This window comes from Penicillium hispanicum (assembly GCF_028827665.1).
Source record: "Penicillium hispanicum strain IBT 35686 chromosome Unknown utg000004l_segment0_segment0, whole genome shotgun sequence".
Lineage (NCBI taxonomy): Eukaryota > Fungi > Ascomycota > Eurotiomycetes > Eurotiales > Aspergillaceae > Penicillium > Penicillium hispanicum.
Window position 1 is genome coordinate 3696037 of NW_026623196.1, and position 12689 is coordinate 3708725.

Genomic DNA, 12689 nt, shown 5'->3' on the forward strand with positions numbered 1-12689 from the left:
TTGCCGGCATTCCAAGGGCCACGATCTCTCGCCTTGTCCTTACTTTCTTCCTTGTATGGTGTACCGAGGGTCCTCTTGAGGCTGTCCGTACAGCCCGAGGTTCCTCGCTTGAAGCAGCTGGTGTAACTTGTGAGAACACGCGAGGGAGTTCCGGCTGGTATGGAGAAATCGCCAATTGCCAAACAGGACATATGTGTTCTTTTGTTCCCTCTTCTCTTCTCTTTTTCTTGCTCTTGGGTGGGCCGGGACTGGGTATCATGCAGGTAGATCCGGCCGAGTCGTGTCAATTGATTAAATTCAAACTGTAGAAGCATTAGCATTCAGACCTGCAATTGTGGGGTTGATAGTTGACGGTCCATACCAAGATGGCTCGGAAGCAGGAAGTTCGCAATTCCCTCCTTGATCGTATATTGATGGCCGCAGTTCCCGCAGACCAATTTCCCTTCCATGACCTGGGTCTCCAGTAGCAAACGATGCAAGTCCTTCATGGTCTGTTCGTCATTGAGTGCGTCGCCCTCGGGCTTGGTCTCCGGAAGAGTGGGGAATCCGAGCTACAGTCGCAATAGTTTTAGCTCATGTACCTTCCGGCTCCCAAGCATGTCACATCCACATACCTCATTCGCGGTGACGCGAAGGCTGTCCCAGTCAATGCGGGGGATCACATTGCGAATGAACTCGGGCTGGAAGTCCAGCTCCTGCATCTCAAGTTCGGCATCGTGGAAGTGGAGAGGGAATGAGGCGGCTGATGTCTTGCAATCCTTGACCGCGCAGGTCACAAAATTGGCGGTAATGACCTTCATGGTCTATGCTGTCGCTGTCGCGGTTTCGAAGCGACGGGGAGCGAGAAAAAAACCCCGAACCCCCACGATGATCATGTGATCTTTATCGATAGCCCCGCTATCTAATCTCTAGGAATGAAAGTATATCTGCCCCAGCTCCAAATTCTGAGAAATGAGAAATGAAAAGGAAGGCCTCTAGGGCCGTATGTTTCTATGCAGGAGTCTCTACGTGAGGAGCACTCTGCTATTGAACTTGGAGGCGAGGAATCTCGCACACAGCCCTACGTGCTCGACTTCACCTGAACGTCCAGCATGTCGAGATCGTCGATATCATAATCACCAAGGCAAGTATCGGGATCCAAGCGATCTCCATCAAATATGAGAGACACTTCATCTTCAGCAGCGATGGCGTGTTTATCTCGAAAGGCTGATAAGAGTTTGGAGACTATCGTCTTGGGCCTCGCTTTAATCTTCAAGTCATCTAAGCCTGGACTTCGAAGTATCAACTTCATCGGTTCATTCTGCTGATTTCCAGGGCTTGGTGGAGCGGGAGATGGCTGGTCTTCTCCATGGGTAGAAGAGCCATCCCGGTTGAGCAGGATAGGGTTTTCGGTGACAGCCTCCATATGAATGCGCAATTCTTGATTTGCTGCGTCAAGGTCATCGTCCATACCCGAAAATGAATTGGAGGACTCCACTTTGATTCCCAGGCTTCTGCAAGTTGTGACATCGAACAGTCGCCGTCCTTTCCATGTGAGATGAACTGACGCCTGCTCGCCCGTAGTAAATCCTTGGCGCCTGCACCATTCCATCCGCACTTCTCGGAGCGATTGAGTCATTTTTCGTTGGACAAGGAGCGGCTTTGTGTTGGGGATTTCAGAGGTTATAAGGATCTGCACGACTGGGTCATTTGCCGGGGGGTTAGGGGGTATGGACTGGGGCTTGGAGGTGACACTAGAGCGATTGGGAGTATTCTCTTCCGTTGTTTCTCGTTCGCTGTCTCCCAGCGCTGATTTCTGAGTCGGCATGTTTCGATTCGTCGATTGCGACAATGGGGAGGGAACAGAACGACCAAGGAGATTTTTGGAAGGAGTATTCATCGAGGGACTGTCTGAAGTGCCGATAGGAAATGAGTTGGGTTGTTCTTCCGAGCCGTGCCCAGCTCTTTCCAGCACAATTGGACTATCTGGCGGGCGAGGGGAAGATTTGCGATCTTCTGCGTGTAGAGGAGTTTGCGTGATGGCTATATCTTTCTCGTCTGTTTCATCAGAAAGACGAGGCCTCTTAATGTGCCGCGCATGTTTTGATGTGGTCTTCTGAGGAGACTCGGCCTCGGTCTTCGGCTTCTTGTGCGCTTCGCGACTCGCAGCGACGATATCAGAGTAGGTTTGTTCGGACCGGCGGTAGAATTCAGACCCAGTATCTCCCTGTGAATCATCTTGTGTGGCTGCCCACTTGGGCTTGTTGAAAAAGGATTTCATTGGGTCAATAAATATGAGATGGAGGACTGAGAGAAACAGAGTTGAGAAGCGCCAATAGATGAGAACGCTGGGCGAAGCTCCCCCGCGCTCACCGCCTTCGGAGAGTCTGGCTTATCTGCGAACCAGCGCAAACGTCAAGGACCGCCTTTCAGACCTCTCCTTCGACTGCACCAAGTATGGCCACTATCGCTTCATCTCTCCGTGATCGCTGCTAACAGTATGTCTGCAGTCAATCTTGTTTCTGCTCTCTCGTGAGCTTGACCAGAGAGCAATATGGAGAACGGCTCATCCTCAGAAGGAAAGGACCCTTCGGCCTTTCTCAGCGAGATCATTGGGGCTCCGGTGATCGTGAAACTAAATTCTGGTGTTGTCTACAAGGGTAACACACTCAATTCTAAATCCTTCGTCGCCTCCTTGCTGATCTCCGCAGGCGAACTTCAATCGGTTGACGGTTACATGAACATCGCCCTCGAGAAGACCGAAGAATTCGTGAATGGGAAGCTTCGCCGTAATTATGGCGATGCTTTTGTTAGAGGAAACAACGGTCGGTCCACCCTATCTTTCCATTCCCTTGGTTCCACTAGGGCCTCCTGCTTACAATATACATAGTTCTCTACATCTCTGCGAGCTGATCTGGTTCAGTTGTTCTGCTTCTCACCCCGTGCGGGATGGCCCAAAAGATCCATGGCTAGGACGCTGTATGGCATAGCTTGACCAGATGTTTTTTCCTGGTCCATTATGTCCTCCAGCTTCGAATTCCGGATCGGCTTGTTCCTTCGACTACTTCCCTCGCTCTCTGCGCCAACTCCATCTCTCTCACACCCCCCGGTCCGATATATGGTGCTTGTGGCATGCGGTGTGGTAATTCCCTTGGGTATTGGTTTACAGAAGCAGAACCCCGAGTGCATTTTGCTGCATGTAATGCGCGATTGTTATTCTACTTCAAAAGTCACGACGCAGGATGAAATGAGATGAACCAGGACTTGATTCACGGGGCACTTCCTAATCGTAATCGTAAAAACTGTCTATTCCTCCTTGAAACACTAACAACCAGAAGGAAATGCCCATTGCCATATACAGTGGGCGTATTGCGAATAAAAGCGATACCCGCCACGAAAGGCGGGCTGGTTAGGTAAGCCTACGATGCCCAAGTGGCAACCGAACTTCCAAATCTCGCGCAAGAGCCAGAAGAGACAAAAGTAAAACAAGCCATCATTCTCTCCTCACATCTGTCCGTGAAGATGTTGCAGGCCATCAAGTACACCCAGGGTCACCTGGAGATCCTGGATCAACTGCAATTGCCTTTCCTCGAAAAGTATATTCCCATCCGCACCGCAGAAGATGGCTGGCATGCCATCAAGGACATGAAGGTCCGCGGGGCACCAGCCATTGCCATTGTCGCAATGCTGGCCCTCTCAGTCGAGTTGCATGCGCTGGGTGTAGCAGGAAACATCCCCAAGGCGCCCGAGGAGACCCGCCAACTTATCGTGAAGAAACTCGACTATCTGGTGACGAGCCGTCCCACTGCCGTCAACCTCAGTGATGCTGCGCGCAAGCTGGAAACCTTGGTGACCACACAGGCAAAGAAGTCGGGAGTCACTGGTCAAGAAGTTGTGAACGTATTCCTCCACGCGGCCGAGGAGATGCTGGGTAAGGATCTTGAAGATAACCAGCGCATTGGACACAACGGAGCCGAATGGATCGTGGCTCGTGCGGCGAAGCCTGGCTCATCCTCTGTCGCTGTTCTAACACACTGCAACACTGGGTAAGAGTTGATTTGGACAGACCTAATAGAAATCGTTCTAACAGGAGTACAGCTCACTGGCCACTTCTGGCTACGGTACCGCATTGGGGGTGATTCGCTCGCTGGCATCAAAGAACGTACTACGACATGCCTACTGCACCGAAACGAGACCTTACAACCAAGGCTCTCGCCTAACAGCTTTTGAATTGGTCCATGATAACATTCCCGCCACCTTGATCACCGACTCCATGGCCGCGGCCTTGCTTGCGGATGCGAAGGCGGGTGTGAACGCAATCGTGGTCGGAGCCGACAGAGTCGCAGCCAATGGAGATACAGCCAACAAGATCGGCACATATGGTTTGTCCGTACTGGCAAAGCATCATGGTGTCAAGTTCCTCGTCGCAGCCCCACTCACGACCATCGACTTGGCCACAAAATCAGGAAATGACATCGTCATCGAGCAGCGCCCGGCATCTGAAGTGACCAGTATCAAGGGGCCCCGCGAAGGAACTGAGGCTTCGGGCAGCGTAACTCTGGATGCTGTTCGCATCGCGGCGCCAGGGATTGGCGTCTGGAACCCCGCATTCGATATCACTCCTGCGGCTCTGATCGACGGAATCATCACTGAGGTTGGGGTGGCAGAGAAGGGCCCCGACGGTCAATTCGACATGGCCAAATTATTCAACGCTTAGGCTCCTCGGGCTTGACTTTCTCTTCGTGGTTTTCCTTGGGGTCTCGGTCCTGGGTGCTTGCGTTCGCATCGCTCTGTGACTTATCTTGCCCCTCGAAGAAGGCAAGTAGCTCGTCAACTTTACCCTCCAAGGAGTTGAGATGGTTTTCCAGGGCCGTTGCCGTTTGTTCACCCCTGAGATATAGTGTTAGATAGCAACCCGTACCGTTAACGCGGGTTTTTATGACATACTTCGCGAGATCGGCCAACGCCTGCCCGCGTTAGTAGACTCCCGGGTAGAGCTAGCATAGCACCTGCTGGGTCATCATACATACCTTGGAGATATCAAAATCATCTGCGCTAGACTGTGGCATGGCGGATTGATTGGATCGAGCTCGTCAGCAATGAATTGCGGTAGTCTGTAGTGTCTGATGCGCGCCAGCGGGGAAATGTGAGGAGAGCCCCGCTTTTCGGGTGCCGCTTCTTCCGGGCTGCAAGGGCGAATAGTATGCGTAACTGGTATATGTACCACTCATACATATTCCTCTGTAGCTCTCTGTAGGCCCCAAAACTTGTGTTCGATCTGAACCCCAGCTTTTGCGTCATCTTTAGGTAGTTTTATACAATCTACGTTTCGTGAGGTCGACAAAATTTCGGATTGAACTCACCGACGCATTGCTTGGAATATATGCTACGTATTATGTATCCCAAACTTGTGTCAGACCATTGCCACAGAATGCGATTTTAATTTCTATAGAAACAACCATGTTTACGGATAAGAAATGATGTTCGTCAAAGCGCCGCTTCTAGTATCAGATACATGATGGACCAGGAACGCATGGCTAGAGCCTGGTGAAAACAAAGCCATGCGATAGGCACATCTAGAGTCGAGTGAAGAAGTACATGTAAGCGGTCTTCTTCATTTGGTCGATATCCTCGAATTTCACGACCTTTTCATCGTTGAACATCACCCAGGACAATCCGTCCTGGTTCGGAAATGTTTTCCGAATGAAAGCCACGTAATGTCTGACAGAGGGGTTAGTGCTGTTACGAGAATCTTGAGAAGACTACTAAAATAACTTACCCTGCATGAACAGATGTGCCTTTATGGCAGACGATGGAGCGTAATTGATATCGCGCGGGTAGGCCGTCAAAGCCAGATGGACCATGTTGAGTCTGACCGTCGTTATCTTGGGTCTCATCTTCCAGCCCAGCATCGGGGTGACTGAACACCCAGTCCAGCGCTCGGTTGACGTCGCCATCAGTTGCAGCCAATGCTCGCCGAGCACTAGCAGCCTCGATCCCCATCTCGCCCAGCTGCGCAATCTTTGTCTCATCCTGCTCAGTATTATTGGACCTGCCGCTTGATTTAGTCAGGACAAGTGGCTCGTCGATATCCGGGTCGTCCATATGAGCAAACAACCAATTCATGGCTGCGTCAGGGTCCGAATTTCCAGTCGCATAGAGGGCCTTTTCACACCTCGGAGCCGGGAATCCCATGCTCAAAAGCTGGTCAAGAACTCCAGGGTTAGCTTCAAAGGTAACGGTCTCTTCGACATCGGGCAGAATCTCTTCGTTGACATCGTGCTCGCCAGCTAAGTAGCAGCCAAAGTCGAGTGGCTCATCGTCCACGATCACGGGGATGTCTAGTTTTGTGGGAACCCAGTTGACTAGTTCGAAACGACGTGCGTTCACAGCCAGCTCCTGCGGTAGTGTCTTAAAGGATGAACGTTTTGAAAACCCATCGCGGCTATCACAGGCAGGACAGCTAAGTTCAACAACTTCCTCCGCTGTGAAGATGTCCAAGCATTCTGACAAAGTCACAGGCTCGAACTGACTAGCCTCGCCAGGGACACGACGTGCAGGCACTGCGACAGAGATGTTATCCTGCTCGTCCACCTTGTATCGAACCTTTTTACAGCTCAAGCATTGAAGACGCTGCTCCACTTCGAACCGGAAGTGTTGAACGGGGTTCACCTGGCCGTCGGGGTGCTTGGATAGACTGACGGATTTGAACACATGCAAAAGAAATTCGAATGCATCCTGCTGTCTCATTGTCGCAAACTCCTCATGGCCCTGTCCGATCAGGTACTTAAACATGGCCGGTGCTAGCCCTTTCTGGTGAGGCACTTCTGGTGTTTCCGGGGTCGCAATCACACGAGAATCAGGTTGTGAATAGCGACCAGATAGTAGACCATCCGCAAGCTTTCTCAATTGCGTCTCAAGATCCTGTGCAGGATTTTGAGAAAGTGGCGGCTCTTCAGTGGGATGATAGTAGCGATTCTGGAACGCCGGCGTCGAGAAGATGCACTGCACAACACTGGACAGATAACAACTATTTCCAAGATTGGCCAGACCAGTGAAGCCAGGCCCGAATACCGGTGTGAGCTCACGGCCATCTTCAGTTGTCATGGAGAACTCCCATTGGAGGTTGTGTTCAACCTGCATCTCCATTAAGCTCTTCTCAGTTTTTTCACGCCCTGCCAGGTAAATCCCCCAGTGTGCAAGATGTTTCGCAAGTTCAGGATCTGTGCGTTCCTCATTGCACTTATAGCAATAGACATCAGCTGATCCCTCTGCCGTAATGGAGCCCAGTTTGACGGCCACTCCGTGTGATGATGACTCCGCGTGAGCTAGAGCATGTGAATTCCCCTTAGTGCCACCGAACTGGCTTCGTCCACAGCCGATGTTTCCACATTCTAAACAAATCCAGAGATTCTCCTTCAAGTCACACGTTGAGCACTGGCTGGAATCTGCATAGAGTATGAGCATTTCTGTTGAAAGGTCTGTGCCCAAAGAGTGCGCATACCTTTAGATTCCGAGTTTTCGACTTCTTGTTGAGCCAAGCACAGAGTATGTTCGCAAGGGACAAATTCCTGCTCCCAAGCTTTGACTTCCTCCCTCTTTGAAAATGTCATCGCGGTCATGACACCGTCGATCACCGCGGGCAACTTGCCACTTGTCTTGTCCACGTCTTGTTGAACGCACGAATAGCATATGACCGAGGTCGCAATTTCATATCGATCCTCCTCTGTCTCGGCGGCAATCGCAAGCTTGGAAATTTTCGGTGGAGGCTCATCGCGCTGTTTTTGCGTGAGGAAACAGATTGACGTCATTCTGGAGAAGCTCAAGCCTTACCTGAATCTTCTTTGGAGTCCTTCGAATGTTCAAGGCCAATGAGTGGCCAAAGCGCTGGTAATGAAGTAGAGCATGGTCTCTATCCCCGGTGCAGCCTCCATTAAAGCAATGGAGGCACACGTTCAAGCCAGAGTCGTTATCCTTGTAGACAGATAAAATTAGACAAATTACACGCGACGGGTTGAAAATAGCATACGATGGAGTCAAAGCATTGCGTGCAATCCTCTCGGTAAACAGCCTGAGAGGGGCCTGGCGGACTGAGGTCTGCTCTGGTTAGTAAGTCTCTTCGAGTGCAGCTCTGCAACCCCTCCTCTCACCAACCTGAAGCACCTGAATGGATACAAGCCATTTTCCTTGAGCGCAGGAGGACCCACAAAGATTGCGAATGCAAGCCGAATAAATGAGCAGAGAGGAGGTAGAAAGGAGAGCACACAAAACACAACCGAGGCCGGGCAACAGAGCAAGGAAATGGCAGGCTAAGCAAGGGCACAAGACGAGAGAAGAGCTTCCAATCGGCGTGCTGGTGGGGCTCCTGCTTATCTAATGACGTGGGGTAACTGCCTAAGGTGCTGTGATCACGTGGAAGCCACTTTACGCGTTATTTCCTGGCTCACGCGTCGCGGGTCTCCCATCCTTCCCACTCCAGCTCCAGCTGCGAATTATCCGCGGCCTCTTAGCTCCGTGGATTTCCTCCGAGACAATCACTATGGCTTCAGATGCAGCTTCTCAGGTTACCGTCGGGGCTCTTAGGTCAGTATTCATATTGGAAACGGGCGATGATTTTCTGTGGCCCAGGTAATAACTGATGATATGCTGATTAGCGCCATTTTCGACGACACCAAGCCCCCGGTCCGTGAACCGATCGTTCAGTGTGTTCAGGTTAAGCCACTGCCACCTCAGCCGGGTCATCCAGAGCGCTACCGGGCTGTGTTCAGTGACATTGCCAACTATGTCCAGACCATGCTTGCCACTCGTACGTTGGATTAGCTTCGTTGAACCCCGTTACTCTGCTTACCATATAAGAAGAGATGAACCATGTCGTTACTGATGGCTCCCTCCGAAAGGGATGCTTTGTTCGATTGAAATCATTCCAAGCCAATTCCGTCAAGGGAAAGAAGTTAGTATTCTTGACAGTGTTTTGTTCTTTTTAGTATACTGATATTTTATAGGATCTTGATCATCCTAGAGCTGGAGGTCTTGAAGGAATTGGGCGAGGCTGAGAAGATTGGAGAGCCCAAACCTCTGGAGATCAAGGCGGAAGAGGAACCCCAACCTACGACCATCTCCAGCAATGGATTCTATGGCTCCAAGGTCCAAGGCGCAGCACCACAGCAGCCCACACGAGCACCACCGATGCGAGGACCATCTTCATCTGCTCACGCCGCCATCCATCCTATTGCGGCCATCTCTCCGTACTCCAACAAATGGACCATTAAAGCTCGCTGCACAAGCAAGTCAAACGTCAAGACCTGGCACAACAAGAACGGAGAAGGAAAACTGTTCAGTGTCAATCTTCTGGATGACAGTGGAGAAATCCGGGCGACTGGATTCAATGATCAGTGTGAGATGCTCTATGACCTTTTCCAGGAGGGCAGCGTCTACTATATCTCTAGTCCCTGTCGTGTTCAGATTGCCAAGAAGCAATTCACAAATCTCAACAATGACTACGAGCTCACATTCGAGAGGGACACCGTGGTTGAGAAGGTAAGGACATAGTCTATGAAACTCACTGCCGATGGGCGACTTACTTTGGATAACAGGCGGAGGACCAAGACGATGTGCCTCAGATCCGCTTCAACTTCACCACTATTGGGGACCTGCAAACAGTGGAAAAGGACACAACCACTGATGTGATTGGCGTACTCAAGGAGGTCGGTGAAACATCTCAGATTGTGTCCAAGGGAACAGGCAAACCCTATGACAAGCGTGAGCTTAGCTTGGTAGACAACACCGGGTTTTCAGTTCGTTTGACTATCTGGGGTGCTACCGCGAACAACTTCAGTGTCGCACCCGAGTCTGTTGTTGCTTTCAAGGGGGTTAAGGTCTCTGACTTTGGTGGGCGAAGTCTGAGCCTGTTGAGTTCTGGCTCGATGACTGTGGACCCTGATATTGGTGAAGCCCACCGCCTTAAGGGTTGGTATGATGCACAGGGTCGAACCGAGGTGTTCAATTCTCATGCTTCTCTGTCCAATGCAACCAACTCTGGCATGCGACCGGATCAATTCAAGACTGTTGCTCAAGTTCGGGAGGAACAGCTCGGTATGTCTGACCAAGTCGATTACTTCTCCCTGAAGGCGACAGTGGTCTACATCCGGCAGGATTCCACTTGGTGCTACCCTGCCTGTCTTTCTGAAGGCTGCAACAAGAAGGTGACGGAACTGGACCCCGGTCAGTGGCGTTGTGAGATGTGCGACAAGACCCATCCTAGGCCAGAATATCGCTTCATTATGCCGATCAGTGTGAGCGACCATACAGGTCAGCTTTGGCTCAGTTGTTTTGATGACACGGGACGTCTGATCATGGGAACGTCGGCCAATGAACTCATGCAGCTTCGTGAAGATAACAACGATGCCTTCAACGAAGTGTTCCAGGAAGCCAACTGCCGAACCTGGAGCTTCCGATGCAGAGCTAAGATTGACACTTTTGGTGATAATCAACGGTAAGTAGCAAGATTCTGGACTGTTTGAAAAGCCCTAACTGACTTTTTGTGTAGAGTCAGATACCAGGTGTCATCGGCGAAGGGAATCAATTTCTCAGAAGAAGCTTCCCGTCTTGCTGATATCATTAGCAAGTACAACATGGACTAGATGATCGACCAAAAGTGATGCCTGCTTGTCCATGACCGGTTCAATGCGTGCTGGATGCTATGATTATGATCCATATTTTTGTCTTTTCGTTACTGTTTAAGAACTTGCAGAGGCTGCTGCTGCTACGACATGTAGAACAGATATCCAATTTGTATCTGAATTGCATATTACAACTGAGCACTGCTCATTTTACTACTAGTAGTGCTTCTTTGCCCCTCTGGGGTCCCATGGTTCTAGATCCGAGATCGGCATTAGCAAATACCACTTTGGGAAGATAAGCTCAGATCTCCTGGGCGGTGGAGGGCGGCAATTTACTTTTTGATCTTTTAATTTTTTTTTTCCCGGACCCCGGACTCGTCAATCGCATTGTGAATCGTCGCGTCCTTCACAAACAACAACACCATGGGGAAGCGAAGCCACCATTCAGAGCCGGCTGAGCTCCAGCCGAAGAAAAAATCCAAGTCGGACAAGCCCCGCAAAGAAAAGAAGGAGAAAAAGGAAAAGAAAGAGAAGAAAGAGAAGAAGACTGTTTCGGAGAACGACAGCACATCCGCCGATCAGACTGTCTATACCCAGGCTTCTGCCCTTGCCGATCTCCCCCAGTCCCAGATCGATCAGTTCCTCGAGGAGAAGAGCATTAAGTTCACTGATCCTTCCACCGACGCCCCTAAGTTCCGCCCTATCATCTCGTTTGACTATCTGCCCGCCTGCGACAGCGACCTGTACGCTCCACTGAAGTCGTTCCCTGCCCCGACACCGATCCAAGCAGCTACCTGGCCCCTCCTTTTCGCTGGTCGTGATGTGATTGGTATTGCGGAAACCGGCAGTGGAAAAACGCTCGGCTTCGGTCTGCCATGCCTCAAAAAGCTGATTGATTCCAAGAAGAGCAACAAGCCATACCACCCGAGCACTGTGATCATTTCACCCACGCGCGAACTTGCGATGCAGATTTATGACCAGCTTGTCAAATTCGCCCACATGGCGAAGGCTGGCGTGACTTGTATCTACGGCGGTGTGAGTAAGGATGAGCAACGCGCAGCCCTCAAGACGGCTGCCATTGTCGTCGCCACTCCTGGGCGCTTGAAGGATCTCCAGAATGATGGCTCTGTGAACCTGAGCAAGGTCAAGTACCTTGTCCTTGACGAGGCCGACCGCATGCTGGACAAGGGATTTGAGCAGGACATCAAGGACATCATCGAACCTATGCCGGTCTCTCGCAGACAGACTGTCATGTTCACCGCTACATGGCCCAAGTCCGTTCGGGAGCTGGCGGCGACATTCATGAACTCCCCGGTCACGGTAACCATCGGTGGAGATCCTTCTGCGGACCCTCGTGCAAACACGAGGATCAAGCAAGTTGTCGAGGTGATGGATGGGCGGGATAAGGAAAACCGGCTCATTCAGTTACTCAACCGTTCCCAGAAAGGATCTTCGCCTGAAAAGGTCCTGGTGTTCTGTTTGTACAAGAAAGAGGCCATGCGAGTGGAAAGACTCATTCAGAACAAGGGTTTCAAGGTCGCTGGAATCCACGGTGATTTGAACCAGTCCGAACGATTCCGGAACTTGGATGCTTTCAAATCCGGCAAGGCCACGGTTCTTGTTGCCACTGATGTGGCTGCTCGTGGCTTGGATATCCCTGCTGTTATGTTGGTGATCAATGTCACCTTTCCCCTCACGGTAGAGGACTACGTGCACCGTATTGGACGCACGGGGCGAGCTGGTGCCAACGGCAATGCCGTCACCTTCTTCACCGAGCAAGATAAGGCACTTTCGGGCGGGTAAGTAGCTTCCAGTTCATACTCCTTCGGAGACATCTCATAGCAGTGCTGATCCTGTGCAGATTGATCAACGTCCTCAAGGCTGCCAACCAAGATGTGCCCGAGGATCTCTTGAAATTCGGAACCACAGTGAAGAAGAAGCAGCACGACGCATATGGCGCATTCTACAAGGATATCGGTACCGACAAAAAGGCGACTAAGATTACATTCGATGATTAAAATTCGAAGATGGCTATTCCGACTTCACTCCCTTTCTGCGGGAGGATACGATTTGACGCACTCTCGTCACTTG

General features: G+C 51.0%; 8 protein-coding genes across 8 annotated transcripts; 4 read left to right on the top strand and 4 right to left on the bottom strand.

Moving 5' to 3' along the window:
* Positions 1–297: 297 nt before the first annotated feature.
* Positions 298–800, bottom strand: N7459_005140 (RNA methylation protein TRM112; the record flags this gene model as incomplete). Its single annotated transcript, XM_056944324.1, has 3 exons — positions 298–302; positions 362–551; positions 615–800. The coding sequence occupies 3 exons, from the start codon at positions 798–800 to the stop codon at positions 298–300; spliced, it is 381 nt and encodes a 126-aa protein (XP_056801207.1).
* Positions 801–1060: 260 nt separating this feature from the next.
* N7459_005141 (small ubiquitin-related modifier domain-containing protein) lies at positions 1061–2260 on the bottom strand (the record flags this gene model as incomplete). The annotated part of the gene is made up of 1 exon (XM_056944325.1): positions 1061–2260. One exon carries the CDS (start codon positions 2258–2260, stop codon positions 1061–1063), a length of 1200 nt encoding a protein of 399 aa, XP_056801208.1.
* A 273-nt stretch (positions 2261–2533) lies between these two features.
* Positions 2534–2892, top strand: N7459_005142 (U4/U6-U5 snRNP complex subunit LSM6; the record flags this gene model as incomplete). The annotated part of the gene is made up of 2 exons (XM_056944326.1): positions 2534–2804; positions 2870–2892. The coding sequence occupies 2 exons, from the start codon at positions 2534–2536 to the stop codon at positions 2890–2892; spliced, it is 294 nt and encodes a 97-aa protein (XP_056801209.1).
* A 609-nt stretch (positions 2893–3501) lies between these two features.
* Positions 3502–4696, top strand: N7459_005143 (S-methyl-5-thioribose-1-phosphate isomerase; the record flags this gene model as incomplete). The annotated part of the gene is made up of 2 exons (XM_056944327.1): positions 3502–4025; positions 4078–4696. 2 exons carry the CDS (start codon positions 3502–3504, stop codon positions 4694–4696), a joined length of 1143 nt encoding a protein of 380 aa, XP_056801210.1.
* Positions 4686–5048, bottom strand: N7459_005144 (uncharacterized protein; the record flags this gene model as incomplete). Its single annotated transcript, XM_056944328.1, has 3 exons — positions 4686–4869; positions 4927–4946; positions 5010–5048. The coding sequence occupies 3 exons, from the start codon at positions 5046–5048 to the stop codon at positions 4686–4688; spliced, it is 243 nt and encodes an 80-aa protein (XP_056801211.1).
* Positions 5049–5555: 507 nt separating this feature from the next.
* Positions 5556–8161, bottom strand: N7459_005145 (ubiquitin-specific protease UBP14; the record flags this gene model as incomplete). The annotated part of the gene is made up of 6 exons (XM_056944329.1): positions 5556–5700; positions 5759–7427; positions 7484–7757; positions 7813–7953; positions 8009–8076; positions 8134–8161. The coding sequence occupies 6 exons, from the start codon at positions 8159–8161 to the stop codon at positions 5556–5558; spliced, it is 2325 nt and encodes a 774-aa protein (XP_056801212.1).
* Positions 8162–8518: 357 nt separating this feature from the next.
* N7459_005146 (replication factor A subunit protein RFA1) lies at positions 8519–10619 on the top strand (the record flags this gene model as incomplete). The annotated part of the gene is made up of 6 exons (XM_056944330.1): positions 8519–8562; positions 8634–8785; positions 8836–8929; positions 8982–9516; positions 9573–10471; positions 10526–10619. The coding sequence occupies 6 exons, from the start codon at positions 8519–8521 to the stop codon at positions 10617–10619; spliced, it is 1818 nt and encodes a 605-aa protein (XP_056801213.1).
* Positions 10620–11021: 402 nt separating this feature from the next.
* Positions 11022–12616, top strand: dbp3 (RNA-dependent ATPase DBP3; the record flags this gene model as incomplete). Its single annotated transcript, XM_056944331.1, has 2 exons — positions 11022–12397; positions 12460–12616. The coding sequence occupies 2 exons, from the start codon at positions 11022–11024 to the stop codon at positions 12614–12616; spliced, it is 1533 nt and encodes a 510-aa protein (XP_056801214.1).
* Between the last annotated feature and the right edge of the window lie 73 nt (positions 12617–12689).